This window comes from Caretta caretta, chromosome 4 (assembly GCF_965140235.1).
Source record: "Caretta caretta isolate rCarCar2 chromosome 4, rCarCar1.hap1, whole genome shotgun sequence".
Taxonomy (NCBI): Eukaryota; Metazoa; Chordata; order Testudines; family Cheloniidae; genus Caretta; species Caretta caretta.
The window spans coordinates 22221024-22248600 of record NC_134209.1 but is presented as its reverse complement, the minus strand read 5'-3'; the positions used below and the strand labels follow the sequence as shown (position 1 = coordinate 22248600).

The following is a 27577-nucleotide window of genomic DNA, read 5'->3' as shown; positions in this document are numbered from 1 at the left end:
GAGATGGTAAAATATAAGCTTATTAAAAACGCTGCAACTAATGTGGCACTAGAAGCTTAAATTATCTGATTGTATTTTTTAAAAAAATACAGATTTTAAATCAAATATATTTGTGCTAATCTTACCAGGTACAGACTCTTCATTAAGCTCAGTTTGTACAAAATAACTTTCTGCTTCATATTAATCTTTTTGGGAAATGCTTATACCAAGAAACAGTGTCCGTACACAAGCATTATTTTAATGATATTCCTTTTAAACTTGGTATGCAGGAGATAAAGCACATACTCTTTGAGACAATAAATATTATGTAACAGGTTTTCTGTTTCTGTGTGCCATCTACAAGCTACAATTACCTTAAAATCCTATTTTCTTATATTTGCATAGATTATTTTACAGTTTAACAGAAAAAATAATCTATCAGGAATAGCGGGTATGAAGCACTTTCACTGCCAAAGAAAAAGCCGTGAAGTTTTGGCCACCTAAAAGGTGGATTTTGTGGTGGCTAAACATTCAGTGGCTCCCTCTTTGTGGTAAATATTTTATTATGATGATGTTTAAAAAAAGTGAACGGTACAGAGTTTAAGCGAAGAAGTTTCTGGTTATCAGGGAATAACGTACAGCTTATATTTCACACAGCTCTAGTCCAAGAGTGTGAAAGAGAGAGAGTTTTTAATTCAGGCCCAGATCTTGTATAGTTTCTTTTGATGGTAGAGAGGTTTTGGTCACAGAAATGAAACTTATAATGAAAGAGGATTCCTTACCTTCTCTAAATCCAGCTCTTCTAAAAGAATGCTTGCATTTTTGTTTGCTTCAGCAGCCTGTCTATCTTTGGCTTGTACTATTGATTCCATACAAAGGTGGCACTTCTTTAACATCTCCTAAAATGACAAAGTAAATCAATCTTCTGTCTGAAAACATAAAATCCTGTAATATGTATTGTATAGGTAGACAAACTTATATTTTCCAAATGATACGAGATTTACAGCTTGCTCACTTAGTTGTATAAATCAATCGTTTTTAAAAAGTTTTAAAGAAAAATGTGAAGAATATTGGTGTTTTGTATTGGAGGCATATTGGTACAAAGCATTTTTAAAATATTTCATTATTTAACTATTTTAATTACTGGTCTTTTTACGGCTAACATGCTGTGGAAACTACGGAATCTTTTATTATGAAAGAAGCAGTTTGAGACACAGAACTGCAGCTACACAACTGTCAACAAAGGACAGTTTTGTGGTGATATTTTAGTACCATTAGTAAAAAGGAATAGTGTTTTATTCTCTCATTTTTTAAATTTAATGCTTACAAAAGGTGTCTTACAGCCCTGGAGACTAAAAAGCTCTATTTATCCACAGAATAGGTGGAACAAGGTCAGCAAGTTTTTCCACACTACTCCACTTATGTGCCTCAATTTTGACTTCAATGGACAGCCACATGCTTGAAAGTGTAGTTCAGTTTCTATATCTACTCAATTACTGGCTTCCTTGCTGAGTCTATCAGGAATTCTGGTTAGTAAAAATGATAAATGTGGACACATGCCCTCACCTGAAGGACTGTCAGAGAAGCTGAATCAAGACTCTGGAACTATTTCACTCAAGGGATAACTACTAAGTTCATAATGTTCAGGTCTAAATGCAGTACCCATCTCCAGCTTAACTTTCCTTCAGCAAGTCCCTCCATTTCCCCTTCTTTATATATACTATATACTTTATATATACTATATAAAGTCTAGTATCCCTAATTGGGTGTCAACTGTGCTAGGCACTGTGTAGTCTAACAGAGGACACAGTCCTTGCCCCAGAGAGTTTAAATTCGAAGACTGCTGAACAGGATAAAACAGGCTGATCAAACATAAAGGGGGAAAAGGGATTGGGAAGCTGAAGTAACAATAAAATGATAAAAGAAAGTTGGGAAGGAGAGTAGATGTCACAGCTCTAACCAAATAACCCACCAACATTCTCTCTCTCTCCAAGCTAAGAAGGAAGTCCTTGGGAAGTTCTCAGATACATTGTGATGTGGGCCATATCAATATTTGGATGAATGGCATTAAATTCTTGCAAACTCACAGAACTTTGCCGGTGAGGTGAGGGGATGGGGGGAAGAAGTGCCATGGAGAGTGCTGTCTCCTCACTCATGTCATCCTCCAACACTGCACAGCCTGAACTTCAGGGAGGAGATTTTGCAGGGAGTGTGATGATGGTGCAGGGAATCAGTGATACAGTGGAAACACTCTGTACTACCACCGCTCTACTTTTCTCATGATCTACTTCCTGCTGATGCCTTATTCCTTTTGATACCTGATGCCATTTGCCCATACCAACCTGGACCAGAGATGAACAATGCAAGAGATAGAACTTTCACAGGAGGTGAGAGGCTCAAAAGATATTACCAATCCCCTGAGAAGCAATTACTTAATATTATGGAAATTGGGAGGCCATTTATGAAAGATAAATGGATAGCAATTCAATCCAACAGCAATTCACTTACTCAACAGCAAATGTCAACTTCAGATATTTAGTTCAAGCTCAGAACAGCACTGGATCCCAAAACTACTGAACAGCATAAAAGGGTTGCTTGCTTATAAAGCAGAAATGTATAATATTTTACTGTTTGTTTACAGTTCTTGTTTACTGCATTTAAACAACATCAGGAGAACAATCTTTCAACTATATTTAAGAATGGAAGACTTTAGGAGCTCCACTGGAGTTCTATAAATATAATCAAATGTCACATTGGAAGCGTTAGAATGTTATATTTATTTTTATGGAAAAGACAATAAACAAAGTTGCCTTCGGTAATAATATTTAAAAATTCAGTAGAACTTCACTGATCTGAGCAAGTGTCTGGGAAACTAACTGAAAATTAGTAAGTAATTAGTGGCAAGTTGCATTTACTGCCATTGTCACAACCATTTACTGTAACTTGTACTACTGTTACAGTATTTGGATTTTAAATTTTTACCAAAATAAAACAGTTTTTCTACTCAAAATTCTATTTATTTTGAAAATCATGCTAAGCTTGCTTTGCCAGTCAAACAGATGTTGATGGTAAATTCTACTCCAACCTTGATTAGTCACAATTAGAACTATTCTTTTAGTAATACTTTTCAGTCTTACCAAAATCTTGCTAAGAGTAGCCACATTGCAACAATTACCTTACCTTGTCAGTAATCGTTGCTATGTATCGCATACATTCTGAATCTGATGGAAACTGGTTTACTTCTTTCACTAGATAGCGCACCACCTTTACATGACCCTGAAAATTTTATTTCAAACATCAGGTTATTTCATAGCAAATTAATAGCTCTTTTAACGCACTATACATTTGTCAAACATGGTTGTCTCCGGAATACCTTGTAGTAATCAGTAGCTCTGTTACTGAGGCATCAGGCATCTCCCTTTCAAACTCTCTCAAATATTAATTAATACCCAATTTCTCAAGTCTGGAGATGCTCCACTCCTTTCCTCTCCTACACACATCTTTTTAGTTAAAAAGTTACCTAAATTATTCAGGTATTTTTGGTTCTGGAGTGTTAAATTCAACGTTTTTTCCCTCATTTCAGACACTTCTCACTCTTCTCTCCATGTTCAAGAAGAAAACCCTTGATTTTAAAATGTGTGGGTATTTACTAGTAATTGTGGAGAAGTGGTTTCTTTTGAAAAATGTGTACTAGTTACTTATCTTTGAAAAATGCTATTTGCATCACATGTACTGTAGTCAAGTTTTCATAATTCTAAATCTTATCTTTATACAGTTCAATGTGCTATATCATCAACAGGATGCACAAAGTCAATGGAACAGAACATCGTCAATGGGACAAAAGCACGGAGGCAAAGTCAAGATGCTTATTTTCAAACCAAGTACAATGGTTAATTACAATATTTATCTTGTAACAAACGAATAATGCAATTTTAATCATTTTAACATGATAGAAGTTGTTGATATAGAGTAGCTTAGAGATTGACTGATTTAGGGAACAAATCCACTGGTGGTATACATGTTTCTGCAAAGAGAACAGTCTATCCTGGGACTTTCATCACTAGATGCATTTTCTATTACATATCTTGGGGAGAGAGATCTCCTACAATTAAGATCATATGCAAAACAGCCTCAGCAACCCTCCCTTGATTCATGCTGGAACTGAGTACCTTGCATGCACTATTTTGGCTAATGAAGGTCCTGAAAAGTCATCCAAACCAGAGGCTTCATCAATAATCAGGTCATAGATGGTATTAGCCACTAACCTTTCATTTACCAACATCAACTGAAGAGCAGGGTTCATGACACCCTTCTCCACTGAGCAATTCCAGTAAACCTATGCAATACCAATGTAACAGATATTTTATAGTTCAAACTTGGCTTATACCTCACTAATACTCACTAATACACTTATACCTCACTATACTCACTGCCAAGCCTTCTCTTGCTCATGAGAGATCCAAGGGATCAAACTTTTGCCTTCACACCTTTTCAACTCCCCAGGTGTCCACATACTCTACTCCTGGCAGTAACCAATCATTTAAAACGCAATTTTGTATACTAATATTTGCAAAGTAATAGGTTACTCATGTCATACTGGGTCCCTGTGATGGGGTGTGCTCCCCATACTGGCCTTATAAAAACTGATTTAGGCCAGGAAGGCCCAATCAGCTAATTTGGCTGAAAATGGGGGAGCTTTAGGCTGGAGACAGCTAATTAGAGACACGCTCACCTGCAAAGGACAAGTGGGGATTCTCCAAAAGGAAATTGGAAGCAGAAGTGGCTGCCTGGAAAGTCTGCAGTCACTCCCTGGGCAAAGGGAGATATGTTTGGGCTGGCGAACCCAAAGAGTGGAAAGGCCAGGAAAGTAGGACAGGGCTCAGAAAAAGGTAGTACAGTCTAGACAGGAACAAACCTTGACTTCTGGTTATAGGATCCCCGAGCTGGAATCTGCAGTAGACTGCAGGCCCGGGTTTCCCAATCAGCCACTGGGAAAGTGGTACAGGCAATGCATAGGAAGACTGTCTGAGCCTGTTTGTGGAGAAGAGATTTTCTCCCCAAAAGAGGAAACCATAATAATGACCTAGCGAGGGGGCTGAATCATGAAAAGGCCACAGCAGCTCCTGGAGTGAGAGGGGGCTGCAGACAAAGAGGGTGTGGAGGGACGGCTTACAACCACAAGGAGAGGCATCAACCTAGTTAGCTATTCTGCAGAACGGTCAGGAGGAGGCGCCATCCTAATGGTGAGTAGAGCACACTGTCATAGTCCCAAACAACCGGATACCTAAGAATGTAACTCTTTCCCATGAATGTTTCTGCAACATGTTGACAAAGTATAAAGTTGCATAGGTGATGCAAATACTTATTTTTGTGGGTTCAAACCAGACCCTAAAAATATTTATGCAAGTTTTTCATTTACTCTTTCAAATATTGTGATAATTAAAGAAGAGATTTAGTAGATCTAATGTACCCATGTTCTGATTACCATCGTACAGTTAAATTTACCAAGAAATAATATCTGAATAAGGAAGGGAGAAGGAAGAAAAATTCCACAGTCTACCTTTCGAAAGGCTGCCATAAGAGGCGTTATCTTTCTGTTATCAGCAGCATCCACATCTGCTCCAGCTTGTACCAGTAGCTGGACAACATCTAGATGCCCACCATTTGCTGCAAGCCATAGTGGAGTATTCCCCTTCTTATTCCGTACATCAATGTGAGCTCCCCTAAAAAAAGCAAATTGTTTTGACCAAAAATTGAATCATGCTTTGAGAACAAACAATACACAGGATCTATATAATTAGGTCATTACCTATTTCAACTAACCTTTTAGCATTAAAATACTGCATTTTATATATGTTTGGAATGGAGATGTTCCAGTTTTTAAAATTGTTTTTTGACCTTCTGAATCTTTATAATGATATACATATTTACACTACGCATGCCAACAGTCAGTATGGTAACCTGAGAGCATGCCAGAAATCCAGACTCAGGCACTATCTCTAAACCTTTGTTTAGAATTGCAGGTGTATCTCAAGTTGTGGTCAGGCTTATAGGAGGGGCTTGCTGACAGCTGTTTCTATATGCCTTCTCCTGGTCTATTCATGAATGTGCATTGGTATCTACCTTGGAAATGGCTGCTAATGGGAGCATATTCACAGTAACAGTGAATATTATAAGATGGAGGGTTCAGAAGATACATCCCTCAACAATGAGGATGCAAGGAAATATTAAGATCTCTGATCTGAGTCTTAGGTCTAAGCATGGTGAGGAAGAAAATACATATTTGGGTCTAATACAAAGTATACGCTAAAATTACTCAATGTTACATCTCCTGTGAAATACAGAAAAGTACGACAATCAGCATTCAAGACCCTTTAACAGCCCAGCTTCAAATATGGTACCTGCTAATGAGAAGCTCACAGAACTTGTAGTGCCCTTTGTCTGCTGCTATGGTTAAAGCTGTATCTCTCGATGAGGGTACTGGAGGAGCATTAACATCTGCACCTTTGTCCAGAAGAACTCTGCCTACCTCTGCATATCCACCCGAGGCAGCTTCCATTAATGGTGTGAGACCAGTCTAGGTTGAGTAAGCAGGGGGAATGAAAGAGTTAGTTATTTTCTTTTTTTCCTGCCCCCCTCCGCCCCCTTTTTCACTAAAAGCCAGGAGTAACTTCAGCTTGCAGCAAAAAGTTCTAAGTTCAAACATACGCATTTCCATCATTACCTTGCAAGCCCGCTTATATAAACTGTTACCAACATTTAAAAGGAAAAAATAACATCACCTGCAGCTGGCCAAGAGTGTGGACCATGCACTATGTTATACTCTGGAGACTAAACATGCTTTGGGGGACAAATCCTGGACCGGCGCTTTGCAGCACAAAGAGGTGGAGAAGTCCTTGGCTATCATGTTACTAGGCTTTTTACACTAGCCCAACCAATCTTGTACAGGTTTGGGCATGAGGAGCAGGTAGCAAAGAAGGGATGTTCTGCTGTGGAGCTCATGTAAACAGGTTTTTATATGGGGAGAGAAAACCTCAACTGCAGCAACACCTGTACTGGTGAGTATTGGATGGGGAGGGAAGGGACATAGTCGGACTCGTCTTGGAGGGGAGAAACCCTATTCTAACAGTTGGTATAGAAGCAGATCCTGCAAGTTTAAACTCTTAACTTATGTTCCACTTAGTGGGCAGAGGGAAAGGAGGCAACTTTTGACCTGATCACACCTATCTTCATTCCTTGGTTGACAGCTCCTTTTCAGTGCTGACTGCCAGGGACGCTATGTGGTAGGTCAACTGATGTAGCTGTCTGGAATATTGACTGTCAGCTGAGAAGCCTTTTCTCTACTGTCATCCTCCACCCCAATGGCTGCCAAATGTGGCAAAGAGAGGAAATGCCAAGTGAAGTCACAAACTCTGCCCCAGGCAGGGGGAGGGATTTGATGGCTGAAAAGTTGCTGCAGTGCCTCGTTTACAGGGTGCACACCTCAGGATTCCATTTCGCCTCCATGGCTGTGGAAGCCAGGCAGAAGGTAGAGAGTCAGGCAACGAACACAGCTTGGGTTAAGATCAGCTTTTCATTTTTAAAAATATGAAGGTCTCAAGAAATTTAACATAAAATGATTAAGTGTAAGATTTATCATCACTCTGATGCTTGTGATTATCTGAAGATTAAATAAAGCTCCAGAAGCTAAAACAAATGTTTTTTCTTTACTGTACACACAATGGGTCTAGGTCTGTGTGTAAATAAACAGTAACCTTAAAACAAAGATATTTCTTTTCTTTTAAATAGCTCTATTAAAACTCAGCCTCTTCCTTGGCGGTTTCAATAGGTGTGCGTGCAATCTATAAGCAGATAGTTACTACATAGGAAATACTTATTTTCCCTCTTTTCTTAACTTCCAAGGGGGAAAAAGTCACGTGAAACATAGAACTACATTCTTAGTATAAATCTGCTTAGCTGAAAGACACATATCCCATCCTGCTCCTTACCTTAGCTCTGTGCTCGACATTAGCTTTTCTGTCAAGCAGTAGGCTAACCACTTCAGTTCTTCCTTGGAAACAGGCCAAAGTCAAGGCAGTATTCCGATTGGTCTCTATCTGGGCATTAATATCAGAACCCATGTCCAACAGTAGCTTAACAGCAGCAGTGTGCCCATTCATAGCTGCCAACATTAAAGGAGAAATGCCCAGTTTGCTACCAGTTCTGGGGGGGAGGGGAAACAAACAAACAGTTTTAATTCTCATTATCATTGAAAAGGGTGATAGCAAAATTAGAATGTGAAAAATGAAAGTTCCCAAACTAGAAGTTATTAAGTTGAAGAAGGCTGATAAAAGCAAGGTCTTCTACAATGTTTGCATTTGTAGGTATTATGTACTCTGCTTTTAGATTATTAGTTGTCTTATGAGGAAATTACTTTTTAGCAAAGCTGAGCATTTTGTTGAGTCATGCAATCTGAAAGATCAGGGTCAAGTACTTTTTCACCATGAAACAAATTATAACATTTTGAAAAGAAAGCTTAGTTACCGTTGGTAATTCTGAGCTTATTAGGATTAGCAGAAATGCAGCTCAAAATAGAAAAAAAGTGTATCCATACTAAACCTGAAAGTTTCCTTTCTCTAATCTCCCTGCAGCACTGGAAGCAGAACCAGCCCTGCTAACTCAAGATGATTATTACAGTAATGTACTGCAGAGCATAACAAACTTCGAAATGTACTGAGTGACCCAAAAGCCATATCACACTTCTCAGCATGTTACTGAAAACCTGCCAAAGGTAGGCCATATCTGTTGATCTTATTACTCAGAGAAAAGCAGTTTTCAGGTAAGGATGGATACATTCTCTCATATGAAGGTCCACAGGTTTGTTATACTGATTTTAATCACTGTGTACATCTAGGGAGGGAGAAAGTGATGTTACAACTCCAGAAATCTATTATTAAGGCCATTCTCTACTACCAGAGAGACTAAAATTTGGAGCACCTCTCTCTCTCGAAAGAGCGAGCATTCAATTTGGAAACCTGTAAGGACATACTAACTGATGACCATGTGGCCCCCTAGGAGATCTCCTCATGAGATACATGATTTATCTGGCCATGAGGCCTCTACCGCTCTTCAGGAAGAGTACTCCGACATTAGTGATAAACACTTTTTGCTTTGAAGACCCCATACAAAAACACCACATTAATCACCACTGAAATATTCTGTGGTTTTCTGCCCATTTAACATAGGATGCTAACGCATAAAGAGGCCATTTGATTCGCAAGATGGTATACTGTGTTTAATATAAGTCTGGAGCTATCTGAAGGACTATTTTAAACCATATGAAAGGTATAGTACTATGTTTCTATAGAATGCTGGAATTCTAAAACAGGATAGTGTGGCCACGTGAAGTGCCATGGTCCCTAGACCACTACATTTGAATGTCAATTATGTTTTTGTGTACCTCACATGGGAAATCTCTTCAGGTTAGCAGCGTGGAGCGGACCTTTTCCAAATACCTGACCCTTTTCAGCTGATCAGAGAAAGGGGGCTGGATGTCCTGAGGCAACCCATGTCCCAGAGAGACTTTCTGCAGTAGGCCTGATTCCTGACTGCACAAAACACAAAAATATCTATCCACGAAGAAGGAAGTAAAGACCAGGGTAGCTTGGTCTTTCTGAATTTAGTTGCCATGCCATACTCCATGAAGATGAGCAGGAGTACCAGGCACTGAGTTTATATATATTTTGGCCAGCCGGATTCTGCTTGACAGCTCTAATTATTCTGGGGCTCAACTAAGCATCTCTTTGTGGTCATGGTTTCAGTTTCTCCTCTGCAGCAGGAATGTCTGGAGTTGCTTGCCTACAAGGCAGGTCAGTATCATTAACCCCACCTTAGAGGCACAAAAAAGTGAAGTGTTGACAGAGGTCACCCAGCAGCATCAGCACCAGGAATAGAACTCATGACTCACATTGACCCCCTTGCCTGCAGCTCTGAAGGCAGAAGGAGAACTGTCTGGGGTCTCCAGAGGCTGGGCCATACAACACTTCCTGCCAGTGAATGGCAGATCTTGTTCCACCCTCCAATGCTACAAGTAGGATGAAGACTCACTGGAACAGAACTGTAGGCCTCAGTATGGGAGAGAAAGTGACTTTATGACACAAAGCATGGGAGCTCGATATTTGAGACTAACTACTATAAATCTTTGTGAAAGAAAAATGGTACTGTTTATATTTTTAAAAATTTCTATTATGAGCAATTTCCCATCCTGCTTTAAAGCTTTGATAATTGTCTCCTTTGCTCAGTGTCCCGGACAAAGTCATGCTATAGCAATATGGCTGCAAACAGAAATAAGGTCAGACATAGCAATGGTACTTACATGCTAAAACTATTAGAAAAACCTTAAAATATAAAATAGCTTTAAAAATAAAACGGTGTACACTTTTGGTACCTGGGCTGGAGAAAGAGAAGGGGGAGGTGGGGGGGGAGAGGAAAATAAGAGAAAGGAGATGCTATGTCTTCGTGAGTGATTGTTTCTTGTTTCAAAAGTATCTATACTCAACTAGCAGACTGATCCAAGTCAGTAGGAGGATTTTCACCATAACCCAGAAAGGAGTGCTATAAGTTTGGTAGCAAAAACATGGAGAGTCGCTTGAAGGAAGGGGGAGAAAGGAATGGGAGTTAAAATGGTCTGGGTCTTCAAAAAGCATACTTGAACTGTTCTGGTCTAAAACTGGGCAAAAACTAAACCAATGACTAGGAAGACTACACATTTCTTTAAATATTGTATCAGGATTAAACGCTCTAGGAATGAGTTTTTCTTTCATATAGTCACCAAGTGAACTTTTATTTTAGATTTAACAAGCAACTATAAAAGCAGGGGAGTAGGGATGAAAAAGAGAACTTGCCTAGAATTGATTTCTGCACCAGCACTGAGTAGGATTTTGATGATGTTCACATAGCCACCAGAAGCAGCTAGACTTAGAGGTGTGTAATCAGAAACGTTCCTGTGCTCTTTGTTTGCCCCTCGAGCTAGCAGCAGCTCCACCACCTGCAATGTTACAAAATAAATTACTTTTGATTCTCTCCTTAAAATTGAAAGCCTAACTGGAGAAAATGTTCTAAACGTATGAATACACCAAAAAGATGTGTCTAGAAAAAACAGGTCTCTGTTTTGCAAGCAATCCTTTTTAAAAGAAAGAACTTGAACTCTTCAACACCATGCCCCTAGCCTCAGAAAACAAGATTATGGTTGCAATTATTTCTCCTAAATTTCATGGCAATAAAATTAAAAAATGTTAATAAAATACAAAGTTGGGGCGCTGTGGAAGTCTAGGCATCTTTGTCTCCCACACTAAGGAAAATAAATTTGCTCTTAATCTAAACCATGTAACTTGCAACCTGCTTCTACAGTAAGGGTGCCTTTATACATGGGTAAATTTCACTTCACCTCTTGTCTTCCCCCTGAACAAGCCAAAGACAACGGCGTGTCCTTGGTTCTCTCAGACTGGGCTTCAATATCTGCACCATTGTCCAACAAGATTTCGACAACACCAACATGACCAGCTGTTGCAGCCAAAATAAGCGGAGTAAATCCTGAAACAGAATAAAGAATGTTTGATTATCTCCATCTATTTTAAAATCATTAACAACTTTAGTTATAGCAATAAAAAGAAAGCTGGGTCACCATGAATAAAGTCTAAAATAAATGTAAAAGCATAAGTAATACCAGGTTCTAAGCATATAATTGTTTTGCTGCATTGTAAGATACTGGAGTTCATTCTAAATGGAACCCACATACACCAATATACTGAGATTCCTACCTTTTTTGTCCCGATGCTCAATATTAGCGCCTCTCTCTAGCAGTGTTTGTACTAATTCTTCATGGCCACCAGCACATGCAAGTGTCAATGCTGTGTCATGATTACTCTCCGTCTAAAAGAAAAAAATTACACATTTCAAAATAGCAAAATACATTTCCCTTCATTTTAAAATTCCATGGTCATTACTGCATGAAGATTTAAACGTACCTCCTTTACAAGACAAATCTTTTAAAAGCCCAAGAAATGTTTTCAATAACTCTAGACATTTTTCTTGCGAAACTAACTATAATCTTCCTCAAATTAGATGTTAAGCTTTTAAAGTCAGCTCTTTAAACAGGGCTTTTAATAAGCATCTTCAACAACTGTGATAAATCATATTTTCTGCTAAACTGTTTAATCTTTAAAGGTCATAATGCCAGTCCTGCAATTTACACTCAAAATACAATATGCCTTACAAATTGTTGCTGTCTAAGAAATGCATGGATTTGATTTTTAATTTTTACCCCCTATAGCAAATCTACAAATAAAAATTCATTCTCATCCTTATAGCTAGTATTTCTGAAGGAACTACAGCATTAGGCCTTAGCAGCTGGAAAGCCAACAGAGGGAGCACAAATGAATTGGCAGGATTTATTTCTGGAGCAGTGCTAACATTATTGATAAACATAATAGAAAGGTTGGGAAGGGAAACGTGAGGGTTGAAGTAAGTGTTTGACAAAAAGAATAAGCATAAAGTTGACAGGCAAGTCGATTTTGATTTCTAGTTAATAAGAGAATGGATTAGCTAGGCCTAGTGCTTGAAAAATTAAAAAACAAATGTTTCAAATTTTGTATTTACGTTTTTGAAATCCAGGCCTATGAAGGTCCCTGTAACTTTTTTTTGGCGTGTGGGAGGTTTCCTTGATTTTAAGGCCCAGAAAAAGGATGACTTGAGAGGCTTTAAATTGCCCTCCTCCATTTCCCCCAACCAAGAGTGAAATCTTGGCCCAAATGTCTTTAATTCAGCACAAAAAATTCCTATGTTTCCTTATTAATACGAAGGTAAGAACTCAAAAAGTTGACACTTCCCAGAAATGTGCCATCCACAACTGTTGACATTTTTAGTTCAGCTTAAAACATTACACTCAACAACTGCAATCCTGGGAGCAAGGAGAGGTGAAGTAAGCTGTGCAGCCAGACTCAAAGTACTGACACATTGTGAAGACTTTCATTTCTTCAAATCAACTACTTTTCACTGAAAAACAAATCCTTTATTGCAATAGTTCTCAAACTCTGGTCCCCAGGAAACATTCTGAGCCCTGCAATGAGGTTAAGTGATCACTCTTACGAGAAAGTCCATCAACTGCTAGAATTACAGAACCACTGCCTTATTAATAATGCCACAGAATGAGCTTACAAATTACCCTAAATTTTGATCACTGGTAAACTAAGTAGGTTATGTGAGCAAGGGCGCAGGATTAAAAGCAGTTCTTTTAAAATTTAAATTTTCCATGCTCCTGCTTTTAAAATTTTCTGATTTTTGTAGAATGCATCCACTGTCTCCAAGTAACCACTTCTATATTTCCTGTTATTTCTAATTATCTACCATCTTGGTATGATGCACTCATTCATGATGACGACATTACCTGTCAGGCCCATATGGTGGAGTGATGTATGTTTCATCAAATCCTCCCAGTGCCTGGTTAAAGAATTATCAGCTTATTCAATGGTGTATATGTGCCAAAAAAAAGAAAAGCTGTGGTGTTTGATGCAATCTTTTACTGAGATTGTGACAGACTTTTAGATGAACACTTTATAAAAGGCAGCAGCCATCCCTCTCTCTCTCTCTCTTTTTTAATTTCTACTCTGACAGCAAAACCTTCTAAGACATTAGAAAAAAATCAGTTCCTGACTGACATGTAGCAGAACAATGCAGCATAGGGCAGAGAGAACTAAAGTTTGGAACCAAGTTCTGTCTTCTGTTACCCAAGCTAGCAAGTACTGGGAATGCCACAGAGTTAGCACAACGTTAGCAACGGATCCCAATGGTTACAGAGACACTGTTATGTTGATTTGCACTAACCCTGCCAACCTAGGAGCCAGGCTGACAGGTTGTGAAGAGTTATTTTGCCTGCTGACTGGCAGAAAGCTGATGAAAAATATCTTGGGATAAGAGTCAAATATCTGCTAGATAACTGCAAGGATATTTTATCAGAAAATTTATCACTTAGTATCACACAAACAAGAGAAAGTGAAAACTAAATGATCAGTCATCGAACAAAATGCCTCCTTTTTTCCCACCTGTTCTGTAGCCCAGATGAGAACACATTGTAATTGTCCTGTTGGATTATGCAGGATTTTATATTCCACAAAATCTAGAATGCAACTAAATATAAATCAGAATTGTTTACTGATTGTGACTCATTCATTATGTAGAAGCAAATACCTTCACCACAATTATGCTGCACTGATTTCAGGCTTACCTGTGCATCAATATCTATGGCAGGGTAGATCGGTAGCATGGCTGAAGGAGAAATGATAGGACTTGGAGCTGGCGTCTGAGGTTGGGAGACAGAAGTTGCAATGCTATGGGTAGGAGTGTTTGACATTGCAGATGCTCTTCCACTCACTGCTGTTAAACAGAATGACTACATTTAGTAAAAGTAAAATTTATTCTTCAGATCTGTAACATCACAATAAGTGAACAATGAAATACCAGAAAAATCTTGAATGTTTCTTTATAAATTATTGTATTTTGAAAATATATCACGTTTAAACCTCTAATTCGTTGGCCTTAAGAACTCGGACAACTTAAAAACTAATTTAAGAAATAGACAGTATGAGAAATGTGTGAATATTAGGTTTGCGGCATTTTCTGAAAGCCACTTTTAGAAAAAAAATAGCACTTTTTCTGATCAGACACTTTATTCAAAGAGGTATATGATTAACTGACTCAAAAATTCCATGCCATTAAAAGGAGACTGGAGCACAGTCAGAATAATTAGGTACTTACAGCTATATATTTTGGCTAACTACGGGTCCTCGAGTTCATATTCCAATCACAAGGCACTAATGCAAAATAGCAACAGTGATCGTGTGGAAGCTCCTGATCAGTCAGAATTGACCAAATATAAACAACTATGTTACATGGGGGGAAAAAGATGAACATTTTTATAAAAATCATTTTGCCAATGGTATAGATTAAAAGTTCTGGCAAAGTAAAAAGAAAACCATCAATAAATACTATTTTTGCTATATCATATCAAAATGGCATTATTAGCATTTTGAATGCAGTATTTTCCTAAAGAACCTTTTGCAGTCAAGATCTTCCAGTTTCTGGTAAAGCATCCTTTAAAATAATATGTTCTGTGTATACATTTTTAAAGGAATTAATGGATTTTTCTGTTCCCCTTTTTGATGTTAGTGAGGGTCTTTAGAATCTCACTGATTATATAAGAGAGCTATGAAAAGGAGGATATACAAAGTGCTGTCAAATGCACAAAGTAAAGGATTTGGAAAAAAAATCAAGTATATTTTTCGAATAATCGTAAGTGTTATTTGTAGCTCCCGTAATCACAAAATTTAGAGAAATGCATTTTTCAAATTGATAGTGTTCCTTTACCACATACAATGGAGCAGCTATGCAGGAATATATAGTAACCCCTACTCTTAAAGTTTCTAACGTTTTAAAATTTGTTCTTTGAAGTGGGTTTAATAATTGGGAAAAGTGCTTGATCACCAGCCCTGCATACTGAAGTCCTTTATTCAGCAGTAACATTGTGGGCAGCAGTAATGCAACTTTCGCCACAGCATCCCACCAACCTGACTGAGCCTCAGTCCAAAGAGGCCAATGTTTAATCTCTGTACTAACTCAATTCTTGGCCTTCTTGCTGAAACTGCCAACAAGGGAGACAGCAAATGTCAATTATGATAGAAACAAATGGAAGCCACAACTTATTCCATACAGACCCAATGAACAATCTTACCAGATAATAATGACTTCTGTTCACTATCAAACCAACCTTTACTCATGAATTAGAGGTGGAAGTCTGTGCCAATCCCAAAGCCATCCAGTTATTAGTTCTTTAACTTTCACCTAAATAGCTAAAGAATGGCAACGGGCATCTTTAATGAAGAGGAAATCAGTCTCCCATAGTACTTCATTACAAAGTTATCACTGGGTATGGACTCAATTACTGGCACAAGATTTGAACTCAAGATAATTTGGCCCAAAGTTGAGGTGCACCATATGACTGATTTCAAATTAAAGATAATATCAACACGAGTTGTGGTTTCAGGGAATTCTAGTTCAGGGAACATCATATCCAAAGGTTTCAGCCCAAGGTATTCATGTTCACCAGGAGTCTTTAAAAGATAACACACTTAAAAGCAGCTCAGGTTCATTATCCCTGTTATATCAAGATGTTCCGTAAAAAAAGAATAGCTGAGGTTTGATTTAGAACAAAAACCAGGAAATTCAGAGTTAGATCTCTTGCTCCATTCTTTGTTCATTGTATCACAGCACATGTGGGTCAGATACCGAAGTTTTTCAAAAAGCCAGCAAAACAAGAACCCTGAACTCTGAATTTACTGCCTTTTATGGATTTAAAAAACAGAACTTCTCAAGCAGCGCAAAGTATTTTAATTCCTAAAGTTAAAAGACAGTTTGGAAAAAGGTTCGATTCCCACCATATCAACATTTTATAAATGAACGAACTTTTTTGCCCAGTGGCACGGGGGGGGGGGGGGGGGGGTACAGCGTAAAGTTACAAGAGACCGAGTACTCAAGCTTGCTGCAAGGTGATGGGAATCAATGAGAAGTGAGTAATCCACACACCAGAACAAGAAAGTTTCCAATGCTGAATGTAATACCATAAAAGTTTTTAAAGGGTCATTAAGAACCATAATTTCCTCTTAAAAAAAAACAAAACAGTTCCAAGTTATGAAATCTTCAAAGACATAAGAAGTTAGTATTGTGACCCACTACAAGAAAAAAGGCACGTTAGCTATTACAACTGACACCACCAAGGTTGTTAGGCCTACAAATTGACTGATGTTGAGAATTATTACATTAAATTATTTTTAATTTAAGCCATGTACCAGTTTTCACACTATTGTTGCTGCAGTGAGAATTTTTTTTTTTTTTTTAGAAAAACCAACACCCCTCTTCCCACAAGAAACTTCACGATAGAGTTCATGAATGAACGGTTTATACACATGCTAACACAGTACACACATCAGTTTACAATTCTTACATTATTATTTTAAATCTGCTGCAGCAATAACTAACTGAGAAAAATATATGGTTCATAGCTGTACAGTACATTTAATAAATGAAGCAAAAGGTAAATGTGTTAAATTTTTAGGTCTAACAATCATGAGGGTGGTTCTCTAGGTGCCGGGGAAGCTCCTGATCAGGTTGAAATGGTCATTCAAGTGCATACCCCAAAGGCAACCAACAAAAATCGTTTCATCTAAAGTGTTCTAACAAAGACTAAGAAGCATTCAATAAACTACAATGTCTTCATACCATCTTCCCAGCAGTAACATGAGTACTTGGCCCACTTTAGTAAAGTTAAGAAATATTTTTAAATTAACTATTTTAATGAAGAGTTTTAACAACATCAGGGCACATTCTGTCATCATAAGCAAGCAAAACAAAATGAATTCCCTACCCACACCTCTTCTTTTTTTAAATTTTCTGACTGTGATGTGGTAAAGTAAAGGTATCTGTTTCACTACTTAGGTGAACATCTACTGTAAGGCCACACACACTTCTTTCTCCTGTTGAGATGCAGGATTAACTTTCAAAGTAACTTTGAAAAGTAACTTTTGAAAATCAGATTTAATGCTTTTGAAAATTTAATGAGTTAGGTTCTTAATCACTTTTGAAAGCAGCCCTTGGTGCTCTTGACAATTTTATTTGCCATGAAGACTGAAGGCACTGCAGTATTTCAATTTTTATATTTGATTTTCCTGTGTACTGCCATTAGGAGGTCTACTTAACTAATCTTTACATTGGACTCCTTTTCCAGATCTTAGATTTCCTCTGGACTTAAAGGGATGTTCCTTACAGTTTACATGTTTTCCCCACAAAAACACCAAGTTGTACACTTGTAAAATAAGTACTCCAAATATTGCAGGAAAGAAGTAAAAAAGAAAAAAGTTCACAAGTGTAAGTAAGTAGAGTGAAGGTTGTGTAAGATAAAAATCTGTTTTAGAGCAATAGGCTCTTATCAAATAGTTCATTCGGAAGGTAAGCCTGACATTTTAAAAAGGAACACATGCTCATATTTGAGAAATGTCAATGTTTATTTCTTTAAATAGCTAATATAATTGTCCCTCTTGACTCAGGGGATAATACTATGCGCTTTTTTAATTTAGCAAGAATGGGGACTCTCTTTGTGTCATAAGAATGATCATATTATTCATTCAGTTTCTTCAAAGTTTTGAAATTTTTTACACTACGCTGAACATTAGCAATTTTTTTAGTGGTGTTCTCTTACTGGGCACACAATGCTATTCTTGTGCAGTGAACGTCCCTTGCAAAGGTTGAGGCATTCTTTCGTGCTGCACTGCTTTAATTTGAGATGTGAGACTGACAGCCAGATTTTCATTTGCTTTTTCTCAAATGGATTTTAAAATTGTTTAAGATCTTAATGTGACGAATTTGGTTTTTTGCATTTCAGGTTTTTCCAAATATTCTAGTAGAAGAGTCAAGTTTTCTGAATTTAAGATAAAAAAAAAGACGTTCCTAGAATACATTTTTATGGATCTGTGCACACAATTACATAGGTCACTATATGCCCTGAAATAGTAACTAGAAGGCATGTTGTGACTATGAATTGGCAAATATAATACCACTCCTAAATATTAACAGATCTATCACATGGTGCCTGAGAATCCATAACACGTCAATGTTCCTTATTTTACATTTATATTAGTTCTTTTCAGGGGCTTTTTCATGCAGTTTACCAGCCTAAAAGGTAAAACAGATCACATTACATACATTTCTTTTCCTGCAGGAAGTCCATACCTTTTAGTCAATGGACCAATAAAAAATGTAATTAAGTTGTGTTTACTGTTCCTTTACGCGGCAACTCCCAGAGCACGCCATCAATACACACCAAGAATAATACAGATATCTGTATATTATATATAATACTGATAGTATAAATTAAAATGCTATGGCAGTAATTTGCTCTTTCCCATGGAAGTATATACTTCCAGGAGCATTTCTAGAAGTTACAACAAATCTCAGGATTTTGACAAACTAGTCCAATCTAGAGTCTGTACTTACTGTGTAGCATTTGTCAAGTCATTTAATGTTTCCTATGACCCAATTTAGCCATTTGTGAACTGTAAATGCAACTTAATGATCTCATACCGATGTTTTGTGAAGCTTACATTTATTGTTTGTAAAGTGTTTTGAAACCCTTGACTGTACAATGTGTTTATTTGCTTCTATTTTCAAAGGTGTTGAAGGCAACCCTCAATACAGAAAACTGCAAGAAATCTCCCAATAGCAGAAGAAGAGAGCAGAAGTGCAGCAAACATCTCCCAATAGTAGAAGGCAGGGAGAAGGTATAACAAATTAAAGAGGTACTGACTGAAACTGAAATGCTTATTAAAAATATACATTTATAGTATTTACATGCTAATGAATTAATAGATTGCATATATAGCCTTAATACCTAAAATGTGTTTATTTATAAGTAAACTGAAGTGATTCTTATTCATCAGGATCTGAACTCAAGATTCATCACAACAGCATGAGAGATAATGACATCAACATCTCAAGAGGAAGCAGGGAGGTGTCCTTCCTTGCCTTGTCAAACTCTTGCAGGATGAACAAGAACCCTGACCTCAGGTCCCAGTAGACAAGTAAAAACTAAATTTTCAAATGCATTGTGTTTTATATTTGTCATTTTAAAAATTAACTTATTCTGTTATTTCTAGTCTACTCCTGAGAAATGCTGAAGACTCAACAACTGCCATCAATAGCTGTGGGTACCTCTGATTTTTTCCATTGCTACCTTAATTTTAATTTCTCATTCAAAAAGGGGAAATTTTAAATGTCTTTATCAGTTGACATTATAAAAGTAGTTCCATTTTCAGCTGGTTCAAACTTAAGTGATCAAGGTGAAAAACTGGTGACTTTCCATTTGATCAGACGAATGTCCCAGACATGGTGAGCCAAATTAATTTCTGGTGTAACTCAAGTGACACCATCCCTGAGTCTTAGTAAGTCAAACATTCCATGGAGAGACACCATGAAATCTATGGGGTACACTGCAAATATGTTCTAGTTTGCCGAGTATTGTATTGAGCCAAATTCATCTCCAGTATTGTGGCAGCTTGAAATCAGACTTTGCAATTTAAATTGTACAGCATTTTTGAAGTTTACCTATTTGCACTACATGCACTTATTTACATATAAAAATGGGTTCTTTTTACATTAGTGGTTTAGTAATCTGAAATTTAATTTATACAAACTCAGACTAATCCTGAAAACCTTCCACACATGCAACTCTCAGATTTCATTGTACATTGCAAACACACAGTTTGTAGAATTGGGACCTAAGAATGTGAAAAATATTTGATTCAGATGTAAATTGTAAATAAATCTAGCCTTTCATAAAGGAAGTGTTCAGATAGTGCGCCCCCAAAACAGAATAATGAATCCTCAATATTTAAATGGTGTTACATGTAATTATATATCATAATATATTTAAAAATGTAAACTAAATTTAAGTTCTATTTAAATTCAGTAGGTGTAATTACTGCTTAAAAGTTGTAACCATTTTATCTGACAGATGCACCAGCTGGTATTAGGTATCCCAGTATATCCAAATAAGGGAAATCTTCACATCTCCATTTTCTCATCAGGACAGAAGGAGAGAAATTGTCTCTTGAATGTTCAGTTTAACTTTTGCCTACTGATATTTTCAAACCTGGATGCCTAAATTAAGCTCCTAAACAGCACACAGATTTTCAAAAGGTGCTGGGCTCCTGTAACTCCTATTGACCTCAGTGGAATTTGAGAGGGCTCCGCCATTCTGACGATCAAGCCACTATTTTGGAGCCTAATTTTAGGCACCCAGGTTTGAACATTTTAGCTTGAATATTTAAAAAAAAAAAATTCCCCAAATACTGTTTCTTCACTTCCCTACATGATAATGCTACTGTCATTTCTGCAGTATGTTGATACAACATAACTTTACTCCTGTAGACTGAGATATCCTAGATTACCGCCACTGACATGCTTCTCAAATGGCATGCCATGGTAATTAGCACCATGTAATTAATATTTTTCTTAATTTAAGATTAATAGAGCTGTACTTATAATAAAGTTTTAATATATGCTGACCTCCCACAAGGTAATTTAAAAGATTCAAGGGATACACAGGTTTACTGTAATAAAGGAATAGATTGAAAACTAATATTTCACTGACAAGTTGTGTAATTAACAAGGGGAGCAGCAAATGAAATGTAATTAGGATGCAGAACATCCTATAAGGAAATCAGCACTGCTAGCCTTCTATACTTCAGGTTATATCTAAACCCTATTTTATTCTTAGTGCCCTGTTTAGTCCTCCTTCAAGAAAAATCTAATGTGTATGAAATGTCTTAATACTGGATTATTCTCATAAACAAGTTTTGAAAAATTTAAATTTGTTTGCATAGATAAAGGTAAAGCAATTTTAATCTGTGTATTTCTTAACAATACATATAGGTTTATTTAAAATTTATTCCTACTTATGGCTCAATTCCTAAATAATTTAAGTTTAAATATGGCAGTTCTAATTCTACAGTCAAATGCAGAAGGTCTATTTCAGATGGTCTTGCTTGGAGTACACTATTTGATAGAAGACCTATTCCAAATATTAAATCTATTTCTTAACGAACACTGAAGAACAATGTGGTGCTCCACATCTAGAAATGGGCTGTAATATTATCATCGTTTCAACTATGGTCAAAGCAACTATGCAAAATAAGATGGCATTTTGCACATACAGCATACCAACCTGTCAAACGGGCAATGGGTAGCAAAACCTCAAACGGGAGGTCAATCCTTCAAACTAAAAATGCTTACTTAAGACTACTTATACTGAACTATTATTCTAAAGCCCTAAGGACACGGATCAGTATACCAAAATCGTTCATTGTTATGGCAGTTAGAACAAAACCAAACAAAAAAAAGAAAAGAAAAGCAAAGCAAGTTGATATACCCTCTACTAGCTGTAAGCAAATCATAAATTATACCTGCTCATAACAATATAAACCCACCTGCCATGATGTCATCCAGCGTGTCATTGAGGGTCTGAGCAGGGCTGGCTACCATTAACCCTTGCTGAGTTTCTGTCAGAATTCCTTGCCCCAGCCCTGCCAGCTGTGCTTGGCCCAACACTGGCTGTCCAACTATAACACCTTGCAGTTCTGTAAGATTTGCGATGGACCCTGGAGGTAGGGAACCTGTTGCCAGAGGCAAAGCTTGTGGCATCGCCAGAGGCTGAATAGGTGCAAAGCCCATCTGCGCAGCAGTTTGCGGAGGATCATCCTTGAGCAAGATGGGGTCCACCTGCTGTAATCGTGCATAGTCCCCCTCTGAAAGTTGTTCTCCAACCCCAACAGGAGTCAGTAGTCCCAGATGCTGGCAAGACTGCTGTTGCTGCTGCTGCTGAAGCTGAATTCTTTGCGCTTTAACCTCTAGATATTGCTTTTTTAGCTGCTGCTGCGTTTTCAGTTGTAACTCTCGCTCTACTTTCTGCAGTTCCTCCAAAATCTTTTGTTTCTTCTGAATTTGTTCCTCTCTCGTTTTGTTCAATTCCTCAATCTTCTCCTTGGTAAGCTGATCAGCATGTGCCAATTCCAAGGACTGCAGTTGAGCATTTTTTTCTATGGCTTCTTTTATCCTCTGCTCAAGCTCTGTTAACTTGCCCTGAGCCTCTTCTACAATGCTCTCTGGAGACTGATTGGTGATGTAACCCTGTACATCCTGGTTGTTTGCTGGCAAATGGCTGCTGGACTTTTGTTTAGAAGCAGCTGTGTGAAAAAGAAACCCCCTCAGAACCAATGGAAGTGCACATGAATGGCATCCTCATTACAGAGCTACTGTTTGGACATTTAATGGCCAACAATTAGGCACCAAGGTACTGTACCCATAGAAGGTGAAAGTGTACAGTAAGACCCTTATGAAGAAAACCATATCTTGCACGTTAGGATAAATATTAATTCAGAGGTTAGCCTGCAAATTTAACAGTGGATTACTATACATAATGTAGAACAGTTTTGTAAATTATTTTTAAGGTATTTGTTCCAACAATAGTTACATGTCTGAGACAAGAAAATGATTGCCTCAAGATGTGTGGTATGCAAGTGGCATAATTAGATATACAAAAAAGAAAGGGAAGGAGATACTATCCCTAGACCTGTTGTTTTGTGTTTTGAGATGGTATCAAGTCATAAATGCATGGAAAAAGCCAAGAAACCAAGCCAAACTTATTTGATGGGTAGGGTTTTTGTTTGAAGAATTAGCTTTGTAAATCTGACTTGGTAGATTTAAAAAGGTGCTAATCTAATTAGGAATATTTAATCCCTTCACACTGGGAGTCCAGCTATATCAGCTTGACATTCAGTACTAGACCCAATATTAAGGCATTAAAATACAAACTAATATGTTCTGATTGGACAGTTATCGTGTTTAGGTGTTCCACACAGAAGACATGAATTTGCGTATGTTCAACCCAACTCCCTAATCAGGAGAGGGAAAGAATTCAGTCTTCACGTAAGAAAGGACAGTGCTCTGTGTAGTCCAACCGATTTATAGTGAACAAGTCCACAGTGATTAAGCCAACACTATACCATCTAAATGTTATAAGGAAAAGTGATTAATGGTTCAGAATGGAAGGGAAATTAAAACACAGTATTTCTAACTGTGGAAGGACCCATTTTCTTCCAGCAGAACTTAAATTGTAAAGTATTACAAGCATATACACAGTATATATTTTATTATACACACACACACAACCTACTGGTGGTCCTTGATAGAAAAAATATTCTGGAGATCCTTTATCTACAAAATTTTTGCTGCACTTTTACATAATGTTTCAAAAATGGATACCAAATTTACACTGAGTTCAACTACTTTGCAAAGGGGACCCGAGTCACATTTTACAGCACAAAATCAAGAAATTCTGCTTTTAAATATAGTCAAATCTGTACCTAGACTACTATCTTAAGGAGATGTAAATTCCAAACCAGCTACAATATTACTGATAACTGTGATCAATGACAATTCTTTCGAAGTTTTAACTATTTGATACTGGTTGACAACTGACATTTCACATTAATCTAGCAAAACCACACATTATGTAAGATTTTTAGAGAGGCACATTTCTTGAAAAATTCCAATTTAAAGAGGTTAGATGGATATTTTGTCTTTAATGTGGGTGAAAACAGTCCTTACAAAAATTAAATTAATTCCCTTGACTGATTCCAGAAACTATTCCTTACAAAAATTAAATTAATTCCCTTGACTGATTCCAGAAACGATTATTGTCTGCAGGAACTTGTCAACTAAAATAAAATTGAAAGCAACCCTAAATCTTCTACCTAGATAGGATGTTTAAAGTAAGCTGCAAAGCTACAACTGACCTTTATTTCTGATGGGAAGGGTTGTGGCGACATTGGCAGGGGGTTTGTCAGGCTCCTGGGGTGGGACGACCATGGGCAGTGCCTGCACTGGTACACGAGGAGCCTAAAACATTGGACACTAATAGATTACATTTCTTTTCGTCCTATATGCTTAATGAGATGTTATACTTCAATAAATATTAACAAATGGTCACTGTTACAAAAGTGGCATGCATAACAAACAGTATTTGATATAACACCTTTTGAAATGTTGAGTTCAGTGCCAATAGTTGTTAACAGTTCCAGACTATTATTCATACGGGTCCTAAGCACTTCACATTCTTAGGCCATGTCTACACTAGCAAGCTTACAGTGGCATAGCCGTACTGATACAGCTGTGCCGCTGTAAAATCACTCATGTAGCCACTCTATGCCAATAGGAGAGAGCTCTCTGTAGACATCATAAAACCACCTAAATGATCAGAAGTAGCTATGTTGGCAGGAGACGCTCTCCCGCCGACATAGCACTGTGCACACGAGCAGTTATGCCGATTAAAAATATGTCGCTTGGGGTGAGCTTTTTCACACGCCTGAGCGATATAAGTTTTGTTGACATAAGGGGGAGTGCAGACATGGCCTTAGTATAAACAACAAACATTCTAACAATTTCATCATCATGAACATGGTAACCCATAATAAATCTGCAGTGCAAATTTAAGCCACAGTTGGCTGCAAATGAAGGTTAAAAGAGCACTTCTTACTCAAGTGTTTTCGACTGTTGAGATTTTCTTCCTCATTGTTTTTCAGTAAAATTGACAGATCAAGAGGAAAAAGGCAAAGAATTACCCAGTAACGCTACCAAAGGATTTTCAGTTTGCACTTCAAATTGTGGCATCTTTTCAAAAAGCTCATCTAGTAACCTACAAAATGTGCTAAACCTATGTTTCCAGATATTTTTCATAACTTTAGTGCATATTTTAGTACCTTAACTTTCAGCAAACTAAGTATGAACACACAGAAAAATGAAATAAAATTAAAAATAAAAAAAATAAAAAATAAAATAAAATTTGCTCTTGAATCTTACCCTATTTAAATCATGGGATGGTGGGGTCAGCTGGGTGGCATCAGGTGCAGGAGCAGAAAGCAAGTTATTTGGATAATCCAGCAGGTAGCAAACCACGCTAGTATGACCACCTTTAGCTGCCTCTATCAACATAGTTGAACCATCCTAAAGAGAAAAGTAGCACACTACTTTAGAAAACCATGTGTATGAGAAACTTAAATTATTTTAATTTTACATTTTTACAAGCATATCTTTAAACACAAAGGCATTAACATTATGAAACTATGAGAATTACATAGCAAGTTCAGTCTAATTTCTTGGTGCAAGAATTCATGACTTCCTGTGGCTAATACACTTAGGGCTTGCCTTCACTACCACACTAAATCAGAGCTGCTGCACCGATTCAGCTGCGCCGATTTATCACGTCTGGTGAAGACACACTGCGTCGATGGGAGAGCGCTCTCCCGTCGACATAATTACTCCACCACAATGAGAGGCGGAAGTAGGTTAGCGGGAGAGCATCTAAGTTGATGTAAGTTACATTGCTCAAGGGGGTGGTTTTTCACACCCCTGAGAGATGTAACTAACATCAACTTAGGCGGTAGTTTAGACAAGCCCTTAGTGGCAAGGCTTCTCTTGGATGATAAGGATTTCATTTAGCACTATCCACATTTATAATTTTGAGAGTGATTGCTATAAACTTTCATTACAAGTATGTCAGTTTATTTAGCCAGTCCTTGCATTTATTTGAAACAGTAACCATAAGATTAGTTCAGAAGACAAGGAAAACATACAAATGCTAAAAATACTTACTTTCAGTCGGTGTGTAGGATCAGCTCCATGAGCTAGCAGTAATTCCACAACTGCCAAGTGACCTCCAGCACAGGCCAGCGACAATACTGTATGATCATTGTTAGCTGTGGTCCTATTCACATTTGCTCCTTCAGTGCAGGAGGGAGAAGAAAGAAGGATGGTGGGAGAAGAAATCACTTCACAAAAAGATGAACTGTAACACTTGTCTTTAACCCATTCCCGTTCTGGAATCAATACTTAATTCCACATATATTAGACTAATATGAAACAGCAGCTTTAAAAATAATTAAATGCATAAATCATCTTCAAATGTATTTGATGGCCAGAAATGTTAGGAAAAGACGCACTGACTGTTACATAATATAGTACTGTATTCAGCAAATTTGACAATATGAAGTTATAATTGTTAACACAAAAGTCTCATCAGCTACATAATGGATCAAAAATGTTACTTTTACTAAATAATACAGGGAAGATAGCATAAATATTAACATTCCCAGCCAAGAATGTGAATATGTCTATATTACATGCATGGACCTAATGTGATTGTGTATGTGATGCCGTTATTCAAGATCTGCCAGCAATCTTGTTGTCATGGTGCCTCACTTTATGACTGATTTGCTGCAGAAGCCCTTCCTAGTCACTGGCAAGCAGCGACTAATTCCAGCTGTGCCTTCTCCCATTCACATCGGCGAAGGGATGATAATGGGGCAGGACTAGGGACAGCAGGCCAGTCAGATTCCACACGAGGAGGAGAGGAAAACTTGTAACTGTAGCTGCTTGGGTGATGAAGCGGGGTTAATAAGGAGCAAGAATGACCACACATGTGGTTGCTAAAATTAGACTCCTAAATCAATATTTAGGCACCTGATTTTTAAAAGCTTTGAGCACCCGTTAGCTTCCACTATCTTCAATGCAAATAAAACACTAGGGCCTAAAGGGGTCTAATTTTCAGAGTTCCTAAGCCATACCACAGCGCCCAATGAACTTATTGGGAACTGCAGGTGACCAGCACCTTTTAAGTATCAGGTACCTCACTTTAGGTTACCAAGTTTGGAAGTCCTAGCCTACATAGCCTAGTGGCTTAAATATTCTAACTCAAGGTAGAGTGATTAAAATAACATTAATGTAGTTGGAAGCAAGACGATAATGTCATTGTAAGTCCTATAATCATTCCATGTTTTTATTAGAAACACTGAGTTTTATATAGAATGTGTCAATTGTATGGACAATCAGGAGGATCAAATGGATCAAATATCTTCTATTTAATAAAAAAATAGATCGAAACACATGAGCAGCGACTCAGTAT

General features: G+C 37.5%; 1 protein-coding gene and 1 long non-coding RNA gene across 4 annotated transcripts in view; one reads left to right on the top strand and one right to left on the bottom strand.

Annotated features, from left to right (window-relative positions):
• Nucleotides 1-27577, bottom strand: part of ANKRD17 (ankyrin repeat domain 17) — a 132416-nt gene that overhangs the window by 20633 nt on the left and 84206 nt on the right. For 2 of the 3 annotated variants that reach the window (XM_075127453.1, XM_048848112.2), the window contains exons 12-24: nucleotides 26269-26396; nucleotides 25477-25620; nucleotides 24414-24516; nucleotides 22047-22802; nucleotides 14240-14388; nucleotides 11778-11889; nucleotides 11405-11550; nucleotides 10863-11005; nucleotides 7968-8181; nucleotides 6381-6556; nucleotides 5540-5702; nucleotides 3160-3255; nucleotides 762-878 (exon numbers count right to left, since the gene is read on the bottom strand). In XM_075127453.1, the coding sequence (XP_074983554.1) occupies nucleotides 762-878; nucleotides 3160-3255; nucleotides 5540-5702; nucleotides 6381-6556; nucleotides 7968-8181; nucleotides 10863-11005; nucleotides 11405-11550; nucleotides 11778-11889; nucleotides 14240-14388; nucleotides 22047-22802; nucleotides 24414-24516; nucleotides 25477-25620; nucleotides 26269-26396 (2447 nt within the window). The remainder of the gene's footprint in view (nucleotides 1-761; nucleotides 879-3159; nucleotides 3256-5539; nucleotides 5703-6380; nucleotides 6557-7967; nucleotides 8182-10862; nucleotides 11006-11404; nucleotides 11551-11777; nucleotides 11890-14239; nucleotides 14389-22046; nucleotides 22803-24413; nucleotides 24517-25476; nucleotides 25621-26268; nucleotides 26397-27577) is intronic. The other variant, XM_075127452.1, reaches the window with a different exon arrangement.
• Nucleotides 8559-25415, top strand: LOC125635852 (uncharacterized). The gene is made up of 4 exons (XR_007356396.2): nucleotides 8559-8749; nucleotides 19233-19358; nucleotides 19500-19762; nucleotides 25200-25415. It is a non-coding gene; the product is annotated as an uncharacterized LOC125635852 (long non-coding RNA).